This window comes from Alnus glutinosa, chromosome 7 (genome assembly GCF_958979055.1).
Source record: "Alnus glutinosa chromosome 7, dhAlnGlut1.1, whole genome shotgun sequence".
Lineage (NCBI taxonomy): Eukaryota > Viridiplantae > Streptophyta > Magnoliopsida > Fagales > Betulaceae > Alnus > Alnus glutinosa.
The window spans coordinates 1091841-1118385 of NC_084892.1; the positions used below are offsets into that span (position 1 = coordinate 1091841).

The 26545-nt window shown below is 32.9% G+C and overlaps 1 protein-coding gene across 1 annotated transcript; it reads left to right on the forward strand.

The window, feature by feature from the left end:
* Positions 1-17841: 17841 nt before the first annotated feature.
* LOC133872588 (tubulin-folding cofactor B-like) lies at positions 17842-25572 on the forward strand. The gene is made up of 7 exons (XM_062310145.1): positions 17842-18434; positions 18511-18662; positions 18750-18754; positions 22781-22842; positions 22994-23035; positions 23947-24080; positions 25303-25572. The coding sequence occupies exons 1-7, from the start codon at positions 17985-17987 to the stop codon at positions 25475-25477; spliced, it is 1020 nt and encodes a 339-aa protein (XP_062166129.1). The 5' UTR covers positions 17842-17984; the 3' UTR covers positions 25478-25572.
* The last annotated feature ends 973 nt before the right edge of the window (positions 25573-26545 follow it).

The window sequence follows — 26545 nt, forward strand, 5'->3', positions numbered from 1 at the left end:
GCCGGCCGGCTGAGCTCGACGTACGGGGAGAGTGAGAGAGAGAGAGAGAGTGATAGAGAGAGAGAGATCGTAAGAGAAATGGGTAGCTTCCAGAGGAAGCTACCCATTTCTATATAATATACATATACATATAAAATAATATAATAATTAAAAAAATCAAAAATTTTAAAAAATCCGAATTCGTTTGGCCAGGTGGCGCACGGGAGAAGTCACGCGCGGCAGACCTGGCCAAACAATTGGACACGTGTACGGAGTACACGTGTCCAATTGGAGACGTGTATTTCAATACACGTCTCTAATTGTAGTTTTTTTTAATAAAAAAGTATATTATAATTATATATAAAATAATATATGAATAAATATATATATATAATTTATTCAAGTAAATACAAATACAAACCCATGCAGCCCTAAATGTATGTACCGTACATATAGCTAAACCCTAAGCGCTAAAACTAAATCGTAAACTATAAATTAAAACTAAACCCTAACCCTAAAATTAAACTCTAACACTAAGTATATATACTATATTAAACCCTAAATAAAAAATAAAAACTAAAACCTAACCATAAAATTAAACTCTAACCCTAAGTGCATAGACTATATGTAGCTATAAACTATAATCCTAAGAGTATGTACTATATATAGTCATAAACCGTAACCCTAATCCTCTGTCCAAAAGTATATATATATATAGCTATAAAACTAAACCCTAAGTAAATGTACTATATATATAGCTATAAATCATAATCCTAAGTATATGTACTATATATATTGGAACAATCTAATTTTGAACTGCTCATGATTTAATATATATATTTAAAAGTGTACAATAATAACACATGAAAAATATATTGACATTATTATTCATAAAATGTAAAATCAATTAAATTATAACCCATAGCTTTAAGTGTATATATTATATATACCTATAAACCCTAAGTGTATATATTATATATAGCGATAAACCCTAACCCTAAGTACCTGTACTATACACATAGCTATAAATCATAATCCTAAGTATATGTACTATATATATCGGAACAATCTAATTTTGAACTGCTCATGATTTAATATATATATATATATATATATATATATATATATATATATTTAAAAGTGTATAATAATAACACATGAAAAATATATTGACATTATTATTCATAAAATGTAAAATCAATTAAATTATAACCCATAGCTTTAAGTGTATATATTAATATATACCTATAAACCCTAAAACCCTAACCCTAAGTGTATATACTATATATAGCGATAAACCCTAACCCTAAATACATGTACTATATACATAGCTATAAATCATAATCCTAAGTATATGTACTATATATATCGGAACAATCTAATTTTGAACTGCTCGTGACTTAATATATATATTTAAAAGTGTACAATAATAACATATGAAAAATATATTGACATTATTATTCATAAAATGTAAAATCAATTAAATTATAACTCATAGCTTTAAGTGTATATATTACATATACTTATACACCATAAAACCATAACCCTAAGTGTATATACTATATATAGCGATAAACCTTAACCCTAAGTATATATACTATATATAGCTATAAACCCTAACCCTAAGTGTATATACTATATATAGCGATAAACCCTAACCCTAAGTATGTATACTATATATAGCTATAAATCCTAAGTTTAAGTGTATATACTATATATATCGGAACAATCTAATTTTGAACTGCTCATGATTTAATATATATATATATATTTAAAAGTGTACAATAATGACACGTGAAAAATATATTGACATTATTATTCATGAAATGTAAAATCAATTAAATTATAACCCATAGCCCTAAGTGTATATATTATATATACCTATAAACCCTAAAACCCTAACCCTAAGTGTATATATATACTATATATATCGATAAACCATAATCCTAAGTATATATACTATATATAGGTATAAACCCTAGCCCTAAGTGTATATACTATATATAGCTATAAACCCTAACCCTAAGTGTATGTACTATATATAGCCATAAACCCTAAATGTATGTACTATATAAGGGACTAAACTATAAGTATTTAATTCATTATGTAGCGCAGAACTCTTAAAATAATTGCATTTACTATATATAGCCATAAATAGCAAGGTTATTGTATATAGTTTCTAAACCGTTTACATGCATGCATATCTATATATATAGTATTAATTATAGGTTTTTTAACTTTGTTATGTTTTAATTTTTTTTTTTTTTTTTTTTTTTTTCTAAACATAGATGGTGTACAAAACTAAACCCTAATTTGAACTATTTGGTTTAATTAGATATATAGCACCAAATTTGTTTAATTATGCATGTAGTACAATATGTAAATTAGGTTAGGGTTTACGTACTTATTAGTATACTATATATATATAAATAAGGAACCTAAAAAGTATAAATTCCAACCATAGAATTTACATATAGCATATAGCTTTCAAACCTAATTTTATGTGTATAAGTTATGTACACCGTATTTTCACAGATTTGTATGATTAATAAGATAAGGAGTATTTTTTTTTTTTTTAAAAATAAAATAAAATAAAATTAACACAACACAATTTTTTTTTTTAATATATATTTGGCAAAAAATAACAATTTGACACGTGTAATAATACACATGTCAAATTGGACACGCGTATTTAATACACGTGTCCAATTGGACACGCGTATTAAATACTCGTGTCCAAATGGACACGTGTATTATTACACGTGTCCAATTGGACACGCGTATTAAATACGCGCGTCCAATTGGACGCGTGTATTTTTACACGCGTCCAAATTGGACACGTGTAATAATACACGTGTCCATTTGGACACGAGTATGTAATATGCGTGTCCAATTGGACACGTGTATTAAATACGCACGTGTATTATTACACGTGTCCAATTGGACACGCGTATTAAATACGCGCGTTCAATTGGACTCGTATATTAAATACACGCGTCCAAATTGGACACGTGTAATAATACACGTGTCCATTTGGACACGAGTATGTAATACGCGTGTCCAATTGGACACGTGTATTAAATACGCGTGTCCAATTTGACACGTGTATTAAATACACGTGTCAATTTGTGACTACGGTACAATTAGACACGTGTCTCATAAGACACGTGTCAAATTGGACGCGTGTCTACAGTAACCGGTACTGTAGACACGCGTCCAATTGTGAGTATTTTTGTAGTGATTAAATGGGCATGACATGTTGCGATCAATCGAACCAGGTTTTAATCGTGCAAGGGAAGCTTCGTAAGAAATCAAAAGAGAGGGGGGGGGGGGTGTCCCCCCCCTCCTCTCTCTCACTCTCAAAGATGCAGAGACAAGAGAGAGTGAGAGAGAAGGCATATAGAGAGGGTGCGTGAGAAAGGAGGAGAGGAGCGCCAAGCCTAGAAAGCTCAAACCTCTATGCTCTTTGAGTTTCACTTTGGTTATGTGGGTATGCTGTTAGTTTTGATTGTTGAGATCGGATGATTTCGTTGTTGTGATTTTGATTGTTGGAGTTTTGAATAAGGGAGAGGTTTTTGTTGCATGAGAATTTGTTGAGTTATTGTGGTTATTATTGTTGTGTTGGAGAAAAGTAGCGTTATTGAGGTTTGAGTAGAAAAAGGGAGGATTTTGAGGTGGGAAGATGTTGTTTTATGTTGTTGGTTGATTGATGAAGCTTGGTGAGGTATGGAAAAGGAGAAAAATTAGGGTTTGGGTGTTTTTCGAACATGAAAAATGCCTAACAGCGTGATTGGATCAAACAAAGTTGGGTTTCGTTCGATATTGAACTTAGAACAAAATGGTTTGATCACATTTTGATTGATTGAACCAATAACAGTGTTGAAAAGTGTCACGCGTGTGAGTAAAACTGTGCATTATGGGTTCGATCGTTTGAACGAGGAACAAAATGATTTTATTGCAATATGATTGATCAAACCAGAAACAGAAAGGTTTGATTGAACTTCGATTGCAGTCCGATCAATCGAAGTGAAACAGAAAAGTTTGGATAGGCTTTAAATAAGTTTTAATTATGAGGAGGTATTAATTAGGGAGTTTGATGCAATTAATTGCAATGTTGGAAGAGGATTAAGATATTGAGGAATTAGGTTTAAACCAAATAGAGCGCTTGGGGGTGTTATAGATATACTTTAATTGGTTCAGTTTTTTGTATATTCATATGATATAATGAACGATTTTAAAAATAAAAAAAAAAATAGAGAAATAAATAGAAAGATTCTTAATTTAAGGCTCCACTTCAGTACCAAAGTTTTTGACATTGTTTTGGACCCCAAGTATTTGCATTGGCTTGGCCGGAAGCAATGTTTTCAATGCTTTCATTTGAAAGGCTTAAGAGCATTCACAACAATTTTCCTACCATTTTTCCTATACGTAGAGAACAAAATCATTTTTTTTTCCTTTAAAAAAAAAAATTCCACAGTAACTTCCCTTTATTTTTTCCTATATCATTAAAATATTATGTTTTTTTACTTTTACTTTAATTAAAGTAGGAAAAAGAAGATAAAGTAGGAGAGGTATAATATATTTTTTGTCTTTACTTTAATTAAAAGTAGAAAAGAGAAATAAAGTAGGAGAGAAATAATATATTTTGTGAATAAACAATTGAATAGGAAGTGAATAATAGTGTTTCCCAATGCATTGGGAAGCACTGTTCATTTCCCCTGAAAACGAAAATTTTAGAGAAGCTATCGTGTAAGGCTTTTTGTAACTTTTTTTGAAATTTTTCTTAAAACTTAGAGAACATACCCCCATAGAGAAACTGTTGTGAAATGTTAATGCTCTACCATGAGCTCAATATTGGAGCCTTGAAGGGCTTGGCGAGTTTCTTGGTCTACATAATAGATTCTCATTCTTTGAATGTTGTTGTTGTTGTTGTTGTTTTTTTTTTTTTTTTTTTTTTCGTCGAATGTTGTTTTGGTTATGAAGTGCAATAACCTCAGATGGCTTTGGTATGTTGTTCCCGACCTTTCAATAACAAACACCAATTTGGTCACCATGAGAATCTCCTACAATTTTCTTTAAAAAAAAATTTAAAATTTTCAAATTACGTAGTTTAGGCCATTTAGGCATCGAAACGCTTCGAAATTATTTTTCACTACAAAAAAAAATATTTTTTGCCACTTGCAATTCGCCACGTGTACGGTCACTGTACACGTGGCGAACTGTTAGCCACGTGCAAGTGGCCACGTAAATACACGTGGTGAATCCGGGTGACACTAATTGCACAATTGGCCGCGTGTATTTTAATATGCGCGGCCAATTGGCCGTGTGTATAATAATACACGTGGCCAACAGTTGGCCGCGTGTATTAATATACACGTGGCCTATTGGCTGCGTGTATAATAATACACGCGGCTAACTGTTGGCCGCGTGTATTATTATACACGCGGCCAACTGTGAAATTTTTTTCTTAATATTTAATTCTGTTTTTTAATTTCTTTTTATTTAAAATATATATATATTTTTTTTTACTAAAATTCTCCAAAATTATTTTATCTAAAAATATCACAAAATCAAATTACACAAATTAATTAAAACAACAATATTTAAAAATTTGAATACCATGTACTAGTAAATGTATTCGTTACTAACAACAAATACTTACACAACAATATTAACAAATTTAAAAATCTTGATCTAATAAAGTTATTCGTTACTAACAAAAAAAAAAATACACAAAATATCTACAAATCTGGAGGATCACGAGGTGCAGTCCCGGGCGTGAACTCGCCAACCAACGATTGTCCCGCAAGAGATGGTGTAACGGGCGATGGAGTCCCGAGAGGGGATTGTTGGCTCAGCAATTGTCCAACAGGAGACACCGGACCAATCGTTGTCGCATTACCTGCAAGTAATAAAAATAATTAACCTATATAATATTATATGCAAATTTAAACAAGTAATGAGAACAAATTAAAAATAAACCTAAGTGTATACATAATATGAACCATACCTGCAGGCGCACTACTAACAGACGACGTACTACCTACGTGTGCAGGTGAAGACTGCTGAGCACCAGGGCATACGAACGATAATCCTGTAGAGGACATGAAGGCCTCAACCTGTCGCATGCGCTGCTCCATAGCATCAAACTGTTACTGCAAATATACCAAGGGATAAAGAATATAAAATTAAAACTCTATACAGATCCCCCGACCATATTTTTTATCCACCAGCTATCTCAAATAGAAGAGAATGAACCATCCTATAAGTTGTCTTCATGGAAAGAGTAGAAAATGCAACTCATTATTCACTGCAATGAAATAAAAACTCCCAAGACATTTACCATAGGAAAGAAAAATTGTTACACAGAAACCTACACAAACCCTTAAATAGGAGAGGTCTTCTTGGCCATTACTCTGAGCGCACCGATAAGCTCTCAGATCCATCAAAGCCCACATCTGCTAGTCAACTACCTGTTTGGTTTCTGTTTTCTTCTTAAGTGGAAACTGTATTAAAATCAATTGTCCAAACGCCTTACCATTGTTTTCAATTTTCAAAAACTGTTTTTGGAAACAATTTGCCAAACACTTTTTTAATAAAAAAACAACAAAAAAACAGTTTTCTGTTTTCGTTCTCGAAAACAGATTTCAAAAACAAAAACAGAAACCAATTTGTCAAACGGCATATTCTTTTGTTTAGTTTTCTCTTGTGTATCTTTTGTATACTTCCCATCTGCTAGCACAACACCCATTTTTGTACTGAGTGAATATTGTTAGTTTAAAAAAGAAAAAAAAAAGAAAGAAAAAAAAAGAAGGTGAATTAAACATCATATTTAAGTTGTAGGATAGTGGAGGGAGAAGTACTTATGCTGTGATTTACAATTTGTTTCCATCTTCCATTTTATTCTGTTTTGCATATTATGGGAATTGATTGAATTGTAACACTAGGGAAATATAAATTGCTGCTTATTTCAATTAAAAGAAAGTATTACAAATTTACAACTGCGAACTGCTTGTCAATAAAACTTGGATGACCTCTTGGAAGTTTTCGTGTTGCCCCCTCCCTTTTATTAAAAAAAGAAGTGGTGAACTGTTTAACATCTTTAATCCAGCGAAAGGACCAGAAGACAAAGCAGTGATCGTTGGGCAAAAACCTTTCAATGTATAGCTTAGTGATTTCGATTAGAATATTGCCTAAAAGTGATAGATCTTTGTAGGTAGCCCTGTGGGTGTGACATGAGGGATACAAAAACTGTGAAATATTACGTCCTTGTTTAATTTAATTTATTTTCAACTCTGTTTAGGAAATGGTTAGCAAAATATACTTGGCCAACGTTCTCACACCCTTGTTCAAGTCATCCCGGATGTTACTATCGGATTTTAAGGACTGAATATACTTGTGTGGAATCAAATCATGGAAGGCAAGCCCACAAGGTACAAGTTTTTCTAAATGTTAGGAAAAGGAACCTTGAGGTAATTGAGGTACTATCTCGATAAATAATGTTTTGTAGGCTTTAACTTTGATTATGGAGGATGGTAGCCAAATCATGGAAATCTATGGGGTAATCGATGAAGGATGTTATTCTAGGCTTAAGATTATCAAGAAGGATTTAAGAATGTTGGAGGTTCTGTCGCGGACTAAGAAACATTTCTAGGAGTTGTTTTGGGTTCTAGATGATTTAGAAATAAGAGTTGGGTTATAGGTGTTTGATTTTGGGTTAATAAAATGGGACGGTTGACTGAATATCATGTGATTAGCAGACTTCGATCGATTGAAGTTGGAGTTTGATTGATTGGACCTGTGGCGCTCAAAGAAAGAAAGATGTGGCAGATGAGCACTTATTGAGTCTAACCTAGTCAACTCGATCGATTGAAGTAGGGTTTCGAACAATTGAAATGGAATCTACACGTGGCAGAATCACGCATGCAGGTAGGTGAGAAATGACACGCATATAATGGGCATGACATGTTGCGATCAATCGAACCAGGTTTTAATAGTGCAAGGGAAGCTTCGTAAGAAATCAAAAGAGAGGGTGGGTGTCCCCCACCCCCAATTGGCCGCGTGTATAATAATACACGCGGCCAATTGTGAAATTTTTTTCTTAATATTTAGTTCTGTTTTTTAATTTATTTTTATTTAAAATATATATATATATATATATTTTACTAAAATTCTCCAAAATTATTTTATCTAAAAATATCACAAAATCAAATTACACAAATTAATCAAAACAACAATATTTAAAAATTTGAATACCATGTACTAATAAATGTATTCATTACTAACAACAAATACTTACACAACAATATTAACAAATTTAAAAATCTTGATCTAATAAAGTTATTCGTTACTAACAAAAAAAAAAAAACACAAAATATCTACAAATCTGGAGGACGTCGCTGCGGATCACGAGGTGCTGTCCCGGGCGTGAACTCGCCAACCGGCGATTGTCCCGCAAGAGATGGTGTAACGGGCGATGGAGTCCCGAGAGGGGATTGTTGGCTCAACAATTGTCCAACAGGCGACACCGGACCAATTGTTGTCGCATTACCTGCAAGTAATAAAAATAATTAACCTATATAATATTATATGCAAATTTAAACAAGTAATGAGAACAAATTAAAAATAAACCTAAGTGTATACATAATATGAACCATACCTGCAGGCGCACTATTAACAGACGACGTACTACCTACGTGTACAGGTGAAGACTGCTGAGCACCAAGGCATACGAACGATAATCCTGTAGAGGACATGAAGGCCTCAACCTGTCGCATGCGCTGCTCCATAGCATCAAACTGTCGTAGGCGCTGCTCCATGCTGTTAGCCCGCTCTCTCTCGGCCCGCACTATGCCCTCCAACCCGTCATTCCTCTCTCTCTCGGCCCGTAACATAATATCCATCTCCGCAATTTTGTGGGCAGCCCAATCCTGAGACGTGCCCTCGGCCGGTCCCCCCCGTCTGCGGGCCCTATACGAGAAACAAGTCCCGCGAACAGGAGTAACGTTCGGCCCAACCTGCCGAACCCTACCCCCATACTCGGGTCGCCCAACTGCCTGCTCGTACACGTCGCCAGGTGCCCAACGCACCGTATCTGATGAAACGGAATCCGTGGCAGCAGGATCAGTGGACAAACTCTGTGTCATCCGCTCCTGTACGTCGTCAACATACAATACACTGGTAATTAATAAATACTTTATCACACGCATAACTAATAAATATTAATAACATAGAACAGTAGCATACGCATAGGTCCCGTGTCCGCTAGTTCAAATAAGTGCCGTCTTTCCTTGTGTTTTAAGGTTAGGGTTCTAGTTTTTAGGGTTTGGGTTTTAAGGTTAGGGTTTAGGTTGTTAGGGTTTAGTTTTTAAGGTTAGGGTTCAGGGTTTACCTCACCATAAAAAAGTTATAAAAAAAAAAAAATATCTGTCTCTTTTTTCTTTTATGTTTTTTAATATTCTTCTTTCTATTTTTAGGGTTTAGGGTTTTAAGGTTAGGGTTTAGGTTTTTAGGGTTTAGTTTAGGGTTTAGGGTTTTAAGGTTAGGGTTTAGTTTAGGTTTTAGGGTTTTAAGGTTAGGGTTTAGGTTTTAAGGGTTTAGTTTTTAGGGTTAGGGTTTTAAGGTTAGGGTTTAGTTTTAAAGTTAGGGTTTTAAGGTTAGGGTTTAGGGTTTACCTCACCATAAAAAAGTTATAAAAAAAAAGAAAAAGATCTGTCTCTTTTTTCTTTTATTTTTTTTAATATTCTTCTTTCTATTTTTAGGGTTTAGGGTTTTAAGGTTAGGGTTTAGGTTTTTAGGTTTTAGTTTTTAGGGTTAGGGTTTTAAGGTTAGGGTTTAGGTTTTAAGGGTTTAGTTTTTAGGGTTAGGGTTTTAAGGTTAGGGTTTAAGTTGTTAGGGTTTAGTTTTTAATGTTAGGGTTTAAGGTTTACCTCACCATAAAAAAGTTATAAAAAAAAAAAAAAAAGATCTGTCTCTTTTTTCGTTTATGTTTTTTAATATTCTTCTTTCTATTTTTAGGGTTTAGGGTTTTAAGGTTAGGGTTTAGGTTTTTAGGGTTAGGGTTTTAAGGTTAGGGTTTAGGTTGTTAGGGTTTAGTTTTTAAGGTTAGGGTTTAAGGTTTACCTCACCATAAAAAAGTTATAAAAAAAAAAAAAAGATCGATCTCTTTTTTCTTTTATGTTTTTTAATGTTCTTCTTTCTATTTTTAGGGTTTAGTTTTTAGGGTTAGGGTTTTAAGGTTAAGGTTTAGGTTGTTAGGGTTTAGTTTTTAGGATTAGGGTTAAAAAGGTTAGGGTTTAGGTTTTGAAGGTTTAGTTTTTAGGGTTAGGGTTAAAAAGGTTAGGGTTTTAAGGTTAGGGTTTAGGGTTTAGGGTTTAGGTTTTAGGGTTTTAAGGTTAGGGTTTAGGTTTTTAGGGTTTAGTTTTTACGGTTTAATTTTTAGGGTTTGGGTTTTAAGGTTAGGGTTTAGGGTTTAGGGTTTAACTAAAATAAAAAAGTAATAAAAAAAAAATCTCACTCTTTTGTAGGGTTTAGGGTTTTTAGGGTGTACGTTATTTTGGGTTAGGGTTTAGGGTTTATGGTTTTTGCTTGTTTTTTAGAGTATAAAGTTTCGGGGTTTGGTTTTGAGATTAGAGTATAGGGATTTTTGTATTGGTTTTGATTTAGGGTTTAGGGTTTATTGTTTAGACCTTTGTTATAAATTGAATAATAAAAGAAATTATTATAAATGGTAGACGGTGGCCAAATTTAATTTTCTGTATCTATCCAATAATTGTTGGATACGATCATTTTATTATAAAATGATGGCGAGTTTACTTTGAAATGTTTTTTTTTGTTTGTAAAAAAATTACCTGAAAATGAACAATTAAACTTTTTTTTTTTTGTTCTTAAAAAACCCAAAAATTGTTGAAATAGTACCGCATACTTATTTATATTTTATTGGTTTGCATCATTGATTTTATGATGAAGTTAATAAAATAATGGTGAGATTGTTTAATCTGTTCAAATGTTTTAGCATAAATTGCCACAAATAATAATCCACACACCAATTCGTAGTACAGTAAAACATATTACAAAAAAGAAAAATAACACAACTGTACGAATATTTTCCATGCATAACGACCAACCACATCAAAACACATAAAATTACACAACAATAGATATTCAAACCCAACAAAATTAACAGCATTGCATAGACCATTATTAATTGCTAAATCCACAATTATTATATGAAACTATTAAAACAATTAGAAACAGATTTTAAACAAATTAATTTAAATGCACCAAGTTTATTATAGCCAAAAATAAAGAAAAAACATTAATGCCAAAATTACTCACAAATATTTTTTTTGGGTGTATTTTATGCTCCTTAGCCAAAATGTACCTGCATTAAAAAATATTATTCCCAAAACAATATCCCAAAACAAGTCCCAAAATAGCAATCACGTACAAGGCAGAGAGAGAGAGAGAGAGAGAGAGATGTAGAGAGAGATAGAGACAGAGAGACGGATGTAGAGAGAGAGAGAGGTCCGGACCTAGGGTTAGGGTTCCTACTGTGGTTCGGTTAGAGAGAGAGAGAGAGAGAGGGAGATGTAGAGAGAGATAGAGACAGAGAGACAGATGTAGAGAGAGAGAGGTTCGGACCTAGGGTTAGGGTTCTTGGTTCGGTTAGAGAGAGAGAGAGAGAGAGAGAGAGAGAGAGAGAGAGAGAGCATGCACCTATAGGTTGGTGCACGCGTGGTGCAGTGACGGCCGGAGAGGGACCTGGCCGGAGAAGACAGCGGAGGGCGGTGGTCGATGCGGACGTCCGTGATCGAAGGAGAGGGAGAGAGAGAGAGAGAGAGAGAGAGAGAGAGAGAGAGAGAGGGAGATGTAGAGAGAGATAGAGACAGAGAGACAGATGTAGAGAGAGAGAGGTCCGGACCTAGGGTTAGGGTTCTTGGTTCGGTTAGAGAGAGAGAGAGAGAGAGAGAGAGAGAGAGAGCTAGAGAGAGAGACAGAGAGATAGAGAGAGAGAGAGAGAGAGAGAGAGAGAGCATGCACCTATAGGTTGGTGCACGCGTGGTGCAGTGACGGCTGGAGAGGGACCTGGCCGGAGAAGACAGCGGAGGGCGGTGGTCGATGCGGACGTCCGTGATCGAAGGAGAGGGAGAGAGAGAGAGAGAGAGAGAGAGAGAGAGAGAGAGAGAGAGCTGAGTGGATCAAGAAGGGTAGCTTCAAGCTACCCTTTTTTTTTTATTAAATTTTTTTTATTTAAAAAATAGGCCAGGTGGCGCGCGGGAATTGTCCCGCGCAGGTCACCTGGCCAAAAATTGGCCACGTGGCGTAATACCACGCGTCCAATTAGAGACGTGTATACCAATACACGTCTCTATCTGTTTTTTTTTTTTTTTTGAAAAACGAAAAATTAATATATATATATATATATATTTGTATTTGTAAACGCAAACACAAACACAAACCCTAATCCGACCCTAAGTGTATGTAATATATAAAGTGTTAAGGTTTACATAAACTCTAACCCATAAAACTAAATCCTAAACGATAACCTTAAAACTAATTCTTAAACCCTAAGTCTGTGTTAAGGTTCATATATATATATATATATATATATATATATATATATAGGGTTAGGGTTTTATTAGATTAGTATTCTATTAACGCAAATCCTAATTAGAGTTAGGGTTTACTTATAAGTATACCATACATATGTAAAGTACTCAACACGTAAAACATAAATATACTATAAACATATTGCACGTAGCCCATAACCCCTAACCCTATGTCTATATACTATATATAGCCATAAACCCTAACCCTAATTGTATGTACTTTGTTATGTTGCATATTTTTTTTTGTTCCTCGCTGTATAATTATGCATATATATATAACACAAATTTGGTTTAATTATGCATTTAGTACTCTATATAAACATAAACCTTAACACTAAGTGTATATACTTATTATATATATATATCTATAAACCCTAACCCTAAGTGTATATACTATATATAGCTATACTGTATATAGCTATATAAGTATACTATATATATATATAGCCATAAATCCCAATGTTAGGGTATATACAAGTAACTATAAATGTATATAGTTTCGGCACGCCGTTTACATGCATGCATGCATGCATATATTATATATATGTATATACAAATATGACAAGATAGTTTTGAAATACAAATACAAATACAAATACAAACACAAACACATGCAACCCTAAGTGTATGTACTGTACAAATTCCTAAACCCTAAGCCATAAAACTAAACCGTAAACTATAAATTAAAACTAAATCCTAACCCTAAGTATATATATATATATATATATATACTATACTAAACCCTGACCATAAAATTGAACCCTAAAACCCATAATCTTAACCCTAATCTTAAGTGTATGTACTATATGTAAGCCATAAACCCTAACCTTAACCCTAATCTTAAGTGTATGTACTATATATAGCTATAAACTCTAACTCTAAATATATATACTATATATATAGTTATAAACCCTAACTCTAGGATCAAATGATAGTTCGACCAAGTTTTGAACATTGAACTGGATCAAATGATAGAGGCATGCAATTTTATACTTGTGTAAGGTATGCTATAATGATCGGAACCACAAGGCCAACACATTTAGATGGATGTTCTACGAACCCTAACCCTGAGAGTATGTACTACATATACAATAAATTAAGTCATAACGCATAAACCATATTCAAGAAACTCAACCTGCATGTAAACCCTAAAACATAACCATAAGTACAATACATACTAAATATAGCACAAATTTATTGTTGGGGTATATAATAAGAATTTTTTATATAAATAAATTCAAAAAAATTTAAATACAAGTACTGTACAAAACTAATTAGTTTATAAACTCTAATTTGGTACAGGGTACATAGTAATATTATCATGTACATACTATTTGTTTGTTTGTTTTTTTTTTTTTTTTAAAAAAAAGAATTCCAAAAATATTTTTTCAAAAAACACCAGTTGGCCACATGTATTTTTATACACGTGTCCAACAGAATGCCACGTGTAATTTATACACGCGGCCAATTGTTTCTACGCCGCATATGGCCACGTGGCCAGAAAAACACGCTGCCATCTGGCCGCGTGTCTACAGTAACCGGTACTGTAGACACGCGGCGATTTTCAGTGTTTTTTGTAGTGTTTAAGCATTTCGATACCTAAAAATTGCAAAATTACCAGCGGTGGGCGTCGGTTCAGAAAGCGATTAAGTCGGTTCGGTTAAGTCAATTAAGTCAACTTTGTCGGTTAAGTTGGTTAATTCACCGATTTCATTCCGACAAACTCTATCTTAAAAAATTTCGGTTAACTCGATTAAATTAATAAATATTCATCACAAAAGTAACAATATTTTTTTTGCGCAAAAATGATTTCAGAGTCGTCATAAAAAGGAAAAAAAAACAAATTAACTTAGAGAGCATCTGACAATGTCATGATATAGCTAGCATACCCTAATCCAATCTAGACTATATTCGTTCATCACAAAAGAATCATATTTTTGTGCATACACGAGTAGTTTTGTGCATACATGAGTTCAGAGTCCTCATCAAAATCAAAAACAAAAACAGATCGATTCCATACAAAAGCCTCTGCACACTTCCTCCTTGCTTGACTTTTCCAAATCCCCTGCAAGTTTCAGACCCATTAGCACTTACACAAAAGACTAACAGCAATGCCATTCTTTGTTAAAGGAACATTAATTATGCTCAAGAACTACGTACATTAATTAAGAGAATCATAGGTTAACTTTTTAATAAACGGTAGCATCTAATTAAGTATATATATCCTGCAGACTCCTAAGATCTTGTAAATACATGACTAATTATGCGTGTCTTTTCTCTAATTAACATAATTTCGATCAAGAGTATTTCCTCTAACTAAAGTCACAAATTATGGAATTGAAGAAAATGTCATAGACAAATAAAAAATAGAAATAGCTAAGAATGTTTTTCTAGCTTAAGAAAATTCTATGCAAACATGCTTATTTTGATTATCAAATCCTAGCAATTAATAAAAACTATTTAAGAAATTCATAAAGCCCTTGAAATACAACAAAATATGAGACATATATCTCTTTTCCAGGAGACCAGCCCAAAGGAGAAGGGATGAAAAGAAGAAGAAGAAAGAAACAACTATACCAGCAGGAATATGCAAAATTGTGATATGGCGGACAAAAGTAAAAACAGATTCACAAATTCTTCGCAGGCAGACAGGGTGAGCTAAATTGGAAGCTAACAAAAAAGATTTGATCAATAACTTCTTTCCATATCGTTTTCATTTGTTATCATTCCCTAGCACAATAGAAAAGACAACAAACTACTGGTTTTTAACTGCAACAAATATATATGATGATGTATATATGTAAACTAGGTTATATCTTGTAAAAATTTTTACTTCATAACAATAAAATTTTATTAACACAAAGCATTGCACAGGTTTTTCATTAATAAGAATTAAATGTTAAAAAAACATAAATTAAAAAGAAAAGAGGCTACAGACTCAAGAGAGGAATTTATTACCAACTAAAAAGCATTGGGACTGTAGCCTTCGGAATGGAACCCTCTCGATCGATCGTTGAGTATTGCATAAAACTTACCGCAATTCCTTCCATCTATGTGATCAAAAAGGGCCAAAATGACATCAAATATCTTGGAGCAAATCCCTGGAAAACACTCATTAAGCTCTTGTTCAAATGATTGTCGAGACTGAAATGACAAAGAGAAACAACAGTGAATTAATATCAATTGTACATTTCATTATGTCAATTGACAAAATTTAAAACAATACCTTTTGTGAATCATAATCGGAATAATGACTGTGTACATTCCTTATATATCTTGGAATGGCAGAATAATAACTCCATTTGTCAGTCATAGTACTCTTCCTAAAATTTTCAAAATCGAGTATGCTGAGGAAGTGAGGGTTCTGACAGATCTTTGTATCCCAGTCATGTAAATCATATACTTCATTCCACAACCCAAAAGTCCATTCAAAGTACGATATGTTTTTCTTTCGATAATCAACAACAGCCTGCATAAAATTAATCCTATCTTGGCTATCGAAAAAAATGGGATGACAAAACTGCAAGAAACATGCTTCTCTTCTATTTTTCACACGCGAACAGCGTGTAAAAAGTCTGGAAAAGAAGTAAATAAAGTCTTCAGGAAGCTCATTATACTTAATCTTTACAGTCTTGATTAAGAAAGCCACCAGGAAACGAAAGTGTACAATATCAGCTGTCACACCTTTTTCTAGTTTACCGATATCTAGAATAGGAGCAAAAGGCAATGAAACACTCAAATCTGGCCTCACAAATATTCGCACTCGGTTGTAGAGATCGCCACAAAAATATGACGACGAATGAAATGACCGAATCCTTCGTGCTATTGTTTTAAATAGAGTGCGACCACCCAAGCCTAATCCTATTAATTTGCCCTGAGGGCTCCACTCCCATAGTTTTAAGGAGTTCGCTAATATTCGATTATGATCATTCTTCAAGAGATTGATCCACTCCTCATAGGACTGAAAAAAATTAAGTAAAAAAAAAAAAAAATTAAAAAAAAAAAAGAAAAAAAAAAGAAAACCTAGTCACATAAATTGATAATAAGAAACCAAAAAGAAAAAAGAAAATAAAAACTCACATATCCAGTATCATTTGCAGAGCGAAGAAGCTCCTCAGGAAGATTAGACGACATAGGCGGAGGTTCACCGCAATTAAACTCCTCGAGAGTGTGCAGGGCTTCTTTAGCAGGTATTTGGTTAGGAAGAAGGTCAGGTATGGGAAGTGTGGGACATTGCATGGTTGCTCTAGTGTGGGGTAGGACGGTAGCTGGCCGGAGAGAGAGTTTACCGGCGGTTAAGAACGAACGAGAGAGAGAGATGCGGGCGGTTGAGACGGCACCGGAGAAGACGGCCGAACGGAAAGACGGAGTGCCGCAGAGAGAGAGAGAGAAAGAGAGAGCGGGCGTTGGGGGTGACGGCTGCGAATAGGGAGGAGAAAGAGTTGCTTTGTTTGTTCTCTTTCTGTTTTGTTTAGGGTTTACGTGCTGCTGTTTTGTTTCTGTAATAAAGGGTTGCTTTGTTTGTTCTCTTTATGTTTAAACGAGACCGTTGATTAATGCAATAATTATTTATTTGTGGGTGTGAGCTCGGCAGTCGCTACGCATGGAAAATTTTGATATGTCTGTTGTTGGAGATTCCGACCGGTGACGTGGAAGCTGGTGTTGAAAGATACTTTCGAGTGACCTACAAAATACAAGAACACACTGTGGACTCCTCCAGTGGTTCTCCTCCGACTTCCAAGTTAGACAAACGCTTGTGTGAGAGAGAGAAAGAGATCAAAAAAAGTCTCCCAAAAAAAACTTAATACCTTGGTTCTGCTATTTATAGGCCGTTGTAGGCCCTGTTCACTAAACCCCTTCCCCCCTCCCTCCCCTCTCCTCCACTCATTTTTTTCTGCTTGCGTCGATACAGATGATCAGACTACTGAATGGTTGGCCAACATTTTACTTTATTCTCATTTTACCCCCAACATTTCAGTTTATTCTCTTGTTTTTGTTCTTTATATTAAAAGGTTGAGGGTAAAATGGGAATAAGATAAAATGTTGGCTTCCTGAAGAAGCCAACATTTATTTCTATTCCCATTTTACCCCTAACCTTTTAGTTTATTCCTTTTTTTTTTTTTTTCTTTTCGTTTTTTATATTCAAAGATTGGGGTAAAATGGGAATACAAAATAAATGTTGAATTTTTTTTTTGCAGACTTCACACTTTTCGCACAAACAGGAAAGAATGATTGGAGGAGAGGGGAAAGAGGTTAGTGAACGAGGCCACAGGCGCACTTCTCTGTTACAGAGTTAGATGAGATTGTTTCGGTTTTCAAGGGACATCATTTCTCCTTACGTAAACAGTATTTAAGTACACTTTCAATAATGATTGGCAGGTTGACTCCCCGCTGATGAGACATGGGCTTTTATTAAATCTCGAATTTTCAGGGTTCAGCCACCTAAGCGCACTTCTCTGTCAGCCTCATCATCATTACCCCATGTCCGTTAATGAAGCATCCGATGCTTCGCTGCTCGGACTTCTTTGGCCGGAAAAAAAAAAACGCATCCACACGCGCACTCACAGTCACAGTCACAGACTCACAGCAACAGCAGATCAAAGGATCTGCAATTACCGAATCGAAAGAAAAAGAGGATCCGCAATTGCCGCTGCAAAGGTTGAGCTGTGCCTTAAAACGACACCCCGTTGTGTAGAAGAGAAGAGGAAGGGACTCAAAGAAAGGTTTGTTGAACAGGTTTTGATGGCTTCTGTGTTACAGATCCAAGGGGACGAGTCGGTGCTCTTGCGCGTAACCCATTCCAACCTCAAGAGCTTCTCCGCCGAGCTACGCTTCTCGCTCCAGGTAAACCCACCAGCCAATCAAACAAAGCTCGCATTTTTCTGGGTCTCTAATATTCTCTCTGCCTTGTCCCTCTTAGACGACAGTGGAATCGGCGAAAGAAAAGCTCTGGAGAAAATGTGGGACTTCTCTGAATTCAATGTGCCTCGAGCTCTACGACGATACCAACACCAAGGTTTCGGTTTTGACCGACGATTCGAGGCCGCTCGGTTTCTGTTCTCCGCTTGATGGGTAAGCCCAATTCGCCTTCCTTCCTCGTTTTTCTTTCTTCTGTTCTTGTTTAGTGTTGCTAGTTTGATTAAAGCTGTTGAACGACAGGCCGTGTTAGTGTCAAACCGCAAATTAGCCCAGTACACGAATGTATATGTCTCTGTTGGATTTTGTGCCTTCTGGCTGTTGCAGAGCGCAAGCTAACTCATATTTTTTTTTTTTTTTTTGTTGTTGTTGGATGAAGAAGCTAACTCATCTTCATGAACATTGCTTCGAGGTTTTGTCTGTTTGGCATAATTTAGCATGACAAGAGGTCCCAACATAAAATGGGTCGGCACTTGTAACGTTTACATGTTATACAGGAGTATTAAGTGTGTCTGCCATGGCGAGAAGAGTTCTCTGACGTTTATCTTTTTATTCATGGTCTAGGATGTTATGAAGGGCCTACTTTTGCTTGTTTTCTTGATAAGACCTTTCCCTCTTTCCTTTTTTTTTTTTTTTTTGGATCTTATCTTCAATATTTTGTTTTTGTTTATAATCAAAGTTGCATCATAACATATCAGGGAAATGTGGAGTTTAAATAGTACTAGCTTGTAACCCGTGCTATGCACGGGATTCTTCCTTATAATTTAGTTTTATGATAATAATAATAATAATAATAAAATGGAAGAAGAGAAGCATAGAAAATATAGATAAAAAATGAAAATTGAAAAACACAATATAATATAATAGGGACAAAAATTTCTTATAAACTGGTTTATAGGAAATTTTCTACGACTCACAATTAAAAAAGACACATATCCTTTAAACATGTGAGAAGCACATGTTTTTTTTATTAATGCTATGTTTGTACATGCTATTTAAATAACATATGTTTCTCACATGCCAAATGACACATGTCAATCTTATATGTGAATTGTAAGAAATTTCCTACAAACCGGTTTGTAGGAAATTTCTGTCCATATAATAGTATTATCTTTTTTGTATTACACAAAGTAATAAAAAACTACTCAATAAACATAATACTCTAAAAAATATCATACCTTGTACAAAAAACAACCATAGGAAACTCTCTCTCACCTTCATTTTCTTGAATTTAGTGTAAAATTTACAAAAGATAAAATAAGCAATATGAATGAAAAATAATATATTAATTACATAAAAAAATAAAGAATAAATTAGAGTTTTCTTTTCCATATACTTTTCCGGTTCATATGAAACCTTGAAAATCAATATTGTCTATCAATTAAGCACGTTAACAATATGCATTATACAGGGAAAAAAAAATCAGTGAACAATGTAAATTAAAAAATCATCATACCTTGTACTCAAAACAACAAAAAAAATAAAAAAAATATAAATTATCAATGCAAAAATAAGGATAGAAAATCAAATCAGAAAAACATAAGCACATAAAATAAATACAAACATATTATTTACAATTCTGTTGAACACAACCCCGACAAACTTGAAAGGCAAATTAAAAAAAAAAAAAAAAAAAAAGCTATAGCAATATTACAAACAAAAAGGTTCCAACAATAGCAAAAACTTTGCTCTCTTTGCTTTGAGCATCACTCTCCGATAATGTAAACAACATTGCAGTTTTGCATAGCCACAAACTATTACTTCTCCATATATTTATTTGAGAAAGTGAGAAATATTGGAGTGACTTTTGACATTTCCCAAATAAAAAAAAAAAAAAATTGACATTTGACTCTTTGAGGTTTAGTTTATAACAGACATTCAGTGGGAGGGGAAGCGGTGTTAGAGTAAAAGATTTTACTTAAAGGAAGAGAAAGGGGTAGAAATTAGTGATGATTTAATGACAAAAAAAATTGACGTTTCTATTCATTTTTTATTCAATATAAGATAGTTAATTAGTGATATTAAATGCACCATTTATATGATATATAAAACATTTAAATGAATTAATACATAAGACTCTTATTTTTAGTTTAATTCATATAAATTAAAACATGTTAAAACATTTGTTCTCATAGGTGTAGTTTAGAATGAAAATAAGTATGAAGAAGAAAAATAGCAATAAGAAAACCAAGATTTTGATTATCAAAATATAAAATAGAAAATTAGTAGGAATTTTTTTTAATGTTGGTGTGATACCTATTATATTTCAATCATATATAATTCTGAACATTCGAAAAAACAAATGAACGAAAAAAAAAAAAAAAAAAAAAATCTCATAAACATTCACAAACAAAATGGAACCATATTTAGATTTCAACCAAAAATATAAAAATACCAAAGAGTCATACTTATATCATTAATTGAGAGAGAGAGGCTACTTGTATCATTAATAGAGAGAGAGAGAGAGATTAAATAGATCGGTTATATTTAGAATACAACAAAAAATATAAAAATACCAAAAAGTCATACATGTATCATTAATTAAGAAAGAGACTATTTGTATCATTAATAGAGAGAGAGAGAGAGGGAGAGATTAAATAGACCGGTTCAATTTTATTTAAAATAAAATGAATTAATACATAAGACCCTTATTTTTAGTTTAATTCATATAAATTAAAATATGTTAAAATATTTGTTCTCATATGTGTAGTTTAGAATGAAAATAAGTATGAAGAAGAAAAATAGAAATAAGAAAACCACGATTTTGATTATCAAAATATAAAATAGAAAATTAGTAAGAATTTTTTTTAATGTTGGTGTGATACCTATTATATTTCAATCATATATAATTCTGAACATTCGAAAAAACAAATGAATGAAGAAAAAAAAAATCTCATAAACATTCACAAACAAAATGGAAACATATTTAGATTTCAACCAAAAATATAAAAATACCAAAGAGTCATACTTATATCATTAATTGAGAGAGAGAGACTACTTGTATCATTAATAGAGAGAGAGAGTGAGAGAGAGAGATTAAATAGACCGGTTATATTTAGATTACAACAAAAAATATAAAAATACCAAAAAGTCATACTTATATCATTAATTGAGAGAGAGACTATTTGTATCATTAATAGAGAGAGAGAGAGAGTGAGAGATTAAATAGACCGGTTCAATTTTATTTAAAAGAAAATGAATTAATACATAAGACCCTTATTTTTAGTTTAATTCATATAAATTAAAACATGTTAAAATATTTGTTCTCATAGGTTTAGTTTAGAATGAAAATAAGTATGAAGAAGAAAAATAGGAATAAGAAAACCACGATTTTGATTATCAAAATATAAAATAGAAAATTAGTAGGAATTTTTTTTAATGTTGGTGTGATACCTATTATATTTCAATCAAGAGAGAGACTATTTGTATCATTAATAGATAGAAAGAGAGGGAGAGATTAAATAGACCAGTTCAATTTTATTTAAAAGAAAATGAATTAATACATAAGACCCTTATTTTTAGTTTAATTCATATAAATTAAAACATGTTAAAATATTTGTTCTCATAGGTGTAGTTTAGAATGAAAATAAGTATGAAGAAGAAAAACAGCAATAAGAAAACCACGATTTTGATTATCAAAATATAAAATAGAAAATTAGTAGGAATTTTTTTTTAATGTTGGTGTGATACCTATTATATTTCAATCATATATAATTCTGAACATTTGAAAAAACAAATGAACGAAAAAAAAAAATCTCATAAACATTCACAAACAAAATGGAAACATATTTAGATTTCAACCAAAAATATAAAAATACCAAAGAGTCATACTTATATTATTAATTGAGAGAGAGATGCTACTTATATCATTAATAGAGAGAGAGAGAGATCAAATAAACCGGTTATATTTAGATTTCAACCAAAAATATAAAAATCTAAAAAATCATACTTATATCATTAATTGAGAGAGAGACTATTTGTATCATTAATAGAGAGAGAAAAAGGGAGAGATTAAATAGACCGGTTCAATTTTATTCAAAAAACCGGTTCAGTATTTAAAGGACCGGTTTAGTCACTAAAAAGTATGGGTTCATGCCACGTGTCACTATTCTATACCATTCTAAGGAAAAACTCGGCTTTTATATATATATATATATATATATGATGTGTCAAGGGAAATGTTACCATAACTGTTCCAAATTGAAAACACGTAATTGATTCAAGTAATTTAAATTTCATATATTGTTATTTATTTTTTTTATTGCGTCTTTCAGGCACTTTTAGAAAATTTAAGGAAAAATTGGCCTCTCAAAATCCATCAGCTCTTGGGAAAAAGGTAAGCTCCTGCGCTGTTATTCGTTATTCTGGTGGTAAGGGACCATTCCCTGGTTTTGTAAGTTGTGTTAAAGGCTCTCTATTCAGCGAAATTTGGTTTTCTATAAGCATTGTTTAGTTGTTATTTCCATTAACTCGGCATTAATTTACAGATACCCGACAACTATATGGAAGATCTTTGTGCCAATATCAAGGTTAGTTAATTGTCTTTGTGCGTCTAGCTATTCCGTAACCACTAAATTATAATGATGAAAGCTTTGTCCATTAGTGTAAACTTGCATTAGCTTAAGTGAAGTTGCACGTCAATGAAGTTAGCTTTATGGATGAGAAAATAGGAGAAACTTAAAAATGATAAGAAAAAAGAATGGAAATAAATCACTGCTTATTAATTTTATCTTATGTGTTTCCATTGTATGGTCATTAGCATCTTGTTTTGGGTTTTTTTTTTTTCTTGGAAAAAAATGCATCGAGAATTCCACTAGAATATGTTTTCTTCCTATGATGGTTATTATATAAAATCAGGAGAATGCTCCATTTTTTTTCAAGCGTTATTCAGCACTTCTGAAAAAGATAATCAGTCATATTTTTGGCATCTCTAAATACAGAGCAAAAGAAATTAGCTAATCTTTTTGACACATTGATCCTATCGTTAATTATGGTGGACCTACTAAGCTTTGGGGGATAGGCAAATGACAAAACACATTGCATTTGAAGGATCAACTTACATGAATGATTTTGTCTTTTCGTGTGTATGTGCATCCATAATTAATACACCCAACATCCCATTTTATTTGTCCCGCTTCATACTTACAACTTTTAAGGGACATCATTTATTACTTTTGCTATGTCCGTAAAAGGCCCTTTCCAAAACTACTACTCCTGTTTTGGTGCTTTTTTATATTCTCACTAAAGATATTAGGATAATATAGGGAAAACATATTCTTGTTTGTAGTTATTGTGGGACATCACCAAATGGAATAAGCGACAAGTAAAACTTAATTTATAAATTGTCCCAATAACAAATTGATATACACGGTACATGAATGGTCCATTCAAATTTGAACTTATTTTCTCTCTGTCTTCATTTTCTATTTTTACAATTAAGGTAGGAGATAGATGTGAAGTTGAACTGGGGGCAAAAAGAGGTGTTGTAAAATTCCTTGGTCAGGCAGAACCTCTGGCACCTGGTTTCTGGGTTGTAATTCAATATGATGAACCGTTGGAAAAACATGATGGCATGTAAGTTGGCACTTAATGCTCATTTCTGTGGTTGTTCTTGGATAATTATTATTATTTTTTTCCATTGTTCATCTTCAGTTTGATATCTGTAATATTATTTGTGATTTCCTACAACATCCTATCGAAATTATATTGTATGTTGTTCATAGTGCTTGCCCGCACATAAAAGAAGAAGGTGTTTGAAAGAAAAAATTTAGACGTACTCTTGCCGACGGTTGTTTTGGAATAACTAGATACAAATTCATTTAGATTATAGAAATGCATGAAGAGTTATCCATATAAATATTAAAAGTAAATTCATAGAGTTAATTTAATAATAATAAAAAAAAAAAAATTATAACTATATGTAGCTACCTTGGAAGAGATCCTTTCTTTGCCCTATCATCTTTTGTATTGTTGGATTTCGGCTTATGTCCATCCTTTGCATATTTCTTTTTCTGACTTTCTCACTCGCTCTTCTATTTCTAGTTAGGTGTTTTCCATGTATACTTCTAGTACACTTTTTCAATAATTGCTGTGAGTTGATATATCATCAACAATCTGGATAACATTCATATATATATTAATGTCACAATAGCTTATGATTTGGGCTCAACAACTTAATAGCCAAGATCGATAACCATAAAAAATATATATGAAAAAAAAGAAGGGAAATGGAAGATCTTTGGGATTAAAATGCAGAACTTTAGGTCATTATGGATGAACTGTGTAACAATCTAATAAACTTTGAGAACCACAACCACTAGTATATATATAAGCCATCCTTAATAACCTAAGAACTTGGAGGCAAGCTCGGGGAGAACCTCAAATGCTTAATTACTTCGATTACTGTGATTTCGCTGGTTTGAAGCCTGGAGAAAGTAGGATAACCTCAGTAGCATGATTTGTTATTAAGCAATTAGATTTGATTATTCTGAAGTGCTCTTATTTTGTCTGAAACTTTGGAGGTACAACCTTGTACCATTCTGAGATTTGTGTCCGACTGTCCGCTACTTGGGCTTCATTTTCTTGTATAACTAAGTCATCACTCATTTTGGAGTTATTTCCAAGTTTGAAGTGTAATCCTTTCTTGTGTTGGGACTCTACTTTTTAAGCTCAGCGAATACCTGCTACTGCTTACTTGCCTTTTGGATTTTTGATGAAGTGCCTCACTCTCTTAACAGATTGTCATGCTATGTTGCCCATATGCCATTAGTTAGAATTTCTCTTGGTCATGTTGCAGGGCGAAAGGAGTACGTTACTTTAATTGCGCTCCTCTTCACAGTGCAATCATTAGGCCAGACAAAGTAAAGGTTTGTATGCAATTTATTCTTGTTCTTCAGGCTCAAATCTGTTGGACTAGATTTAATTCAAGCCGTGCTTTTTTCCTTGTCTCATTGCAAGCCGTATTTTTATAAGAAACATACTTTTTCTTACATTCTCTGTATAGGATTAGACTTGTTATCCGATAATGATAAATGTAAAGTGTTGAGAGTTAGATCAAGATTCTTATAAAAAAAAAATAAAAAAATCAAGATTTGTCCTCTATGGATATTCTTTAGAATAGTTATATTCTATTAGTCTAGGTCTCTTTAGTCTTGTGATAAGGTAGATAGTTATCGGTACTAAAGCTCTTCATGTAAAAGATATCGAGTGTAACCTAGATGATCTATTCTCTATAAATCTGTTGGTTAAGTTTAAAACTTTTTAAGTTATCAATTCAAAGTCATACATCACTCTATTTACTTTTTTTCATTTATTTGATTAATTCAAATCTCGATTATTCTATGAGACAAAAAATTTATAAAAATAAAAAGACAAAAATATGGAAAACCCAATTTTTCTTTTTTCTTTTTTGTTTTTTTGTTTTTGTTTTTTTTTGTTTTTTGTTTTTTTGTTTTTTTTTTTTATCATTTATTTGCTTCTTCTTCTTCTCTTCTTTTTTATTTATTTATTTTATTTTATTATCATAGTTATTTTTTTCACTATAGCACGGAAGAGGGAATTGCAACCCCAAAAGGAAATTGGAGGGGACAATGTAAAAATTAAAAGATTGGGAGACATGAAATTATTTTGTATTGATGTCCCACATTCCACAATCCCATTTCACATGATTATTTCTCATTAAAATGATTACATTTGTATACTTTGTGTATTAAACAGGACTTGCTATTTAAGTTTTCACATACATTCTTCCATCCAGGCAATACTTCATATTCCACCTACACATGAGAACACATAAATCAAGAAGCCCCCCAAAATTATAAAGCAATAAAGACGGCGTGAATCATTTTACAGAAGTCAGGCAATCAAAAATCAGTTTTAACAATTTGAGAAGTCACATATGAAGCTCCACCCTTTTTCTTTGTCTTAAACAATACTTTTAGATTCTTGAGGAGTGGGTAGGGTGGTCTGATGTTGTAAGGTTAAAAACGAACTGCCCTCACAAGGCCGTATCCCTGCATACCCAATCTGGAACGGCTTCC

Bases quoted from the DNA above. Each gene is read 5' to 3' on its own strand.
- LOC133872588 (XM_062310145.1), top strand. From the start codon at position 17,985: ATGAGACATGGGCTTTTATTAAATCTCGAATTTTCAGGGTTCAGCCAC. The intron at 18,435-18,510 runs GTAAACCCACCA...TGTCCCTCTTAG, and splicing joins AGCTACGCTTCTCGCTCCAG to ACGACAGTGGAATCGGCGAA. The intron at 23,036-23,946 runs GTTAGTTAATTG...TTTACAATTAAG, and splicing joins ATCTTTGTGCCAATATCAAG to GTAGGAGATAGATGTGAAGT.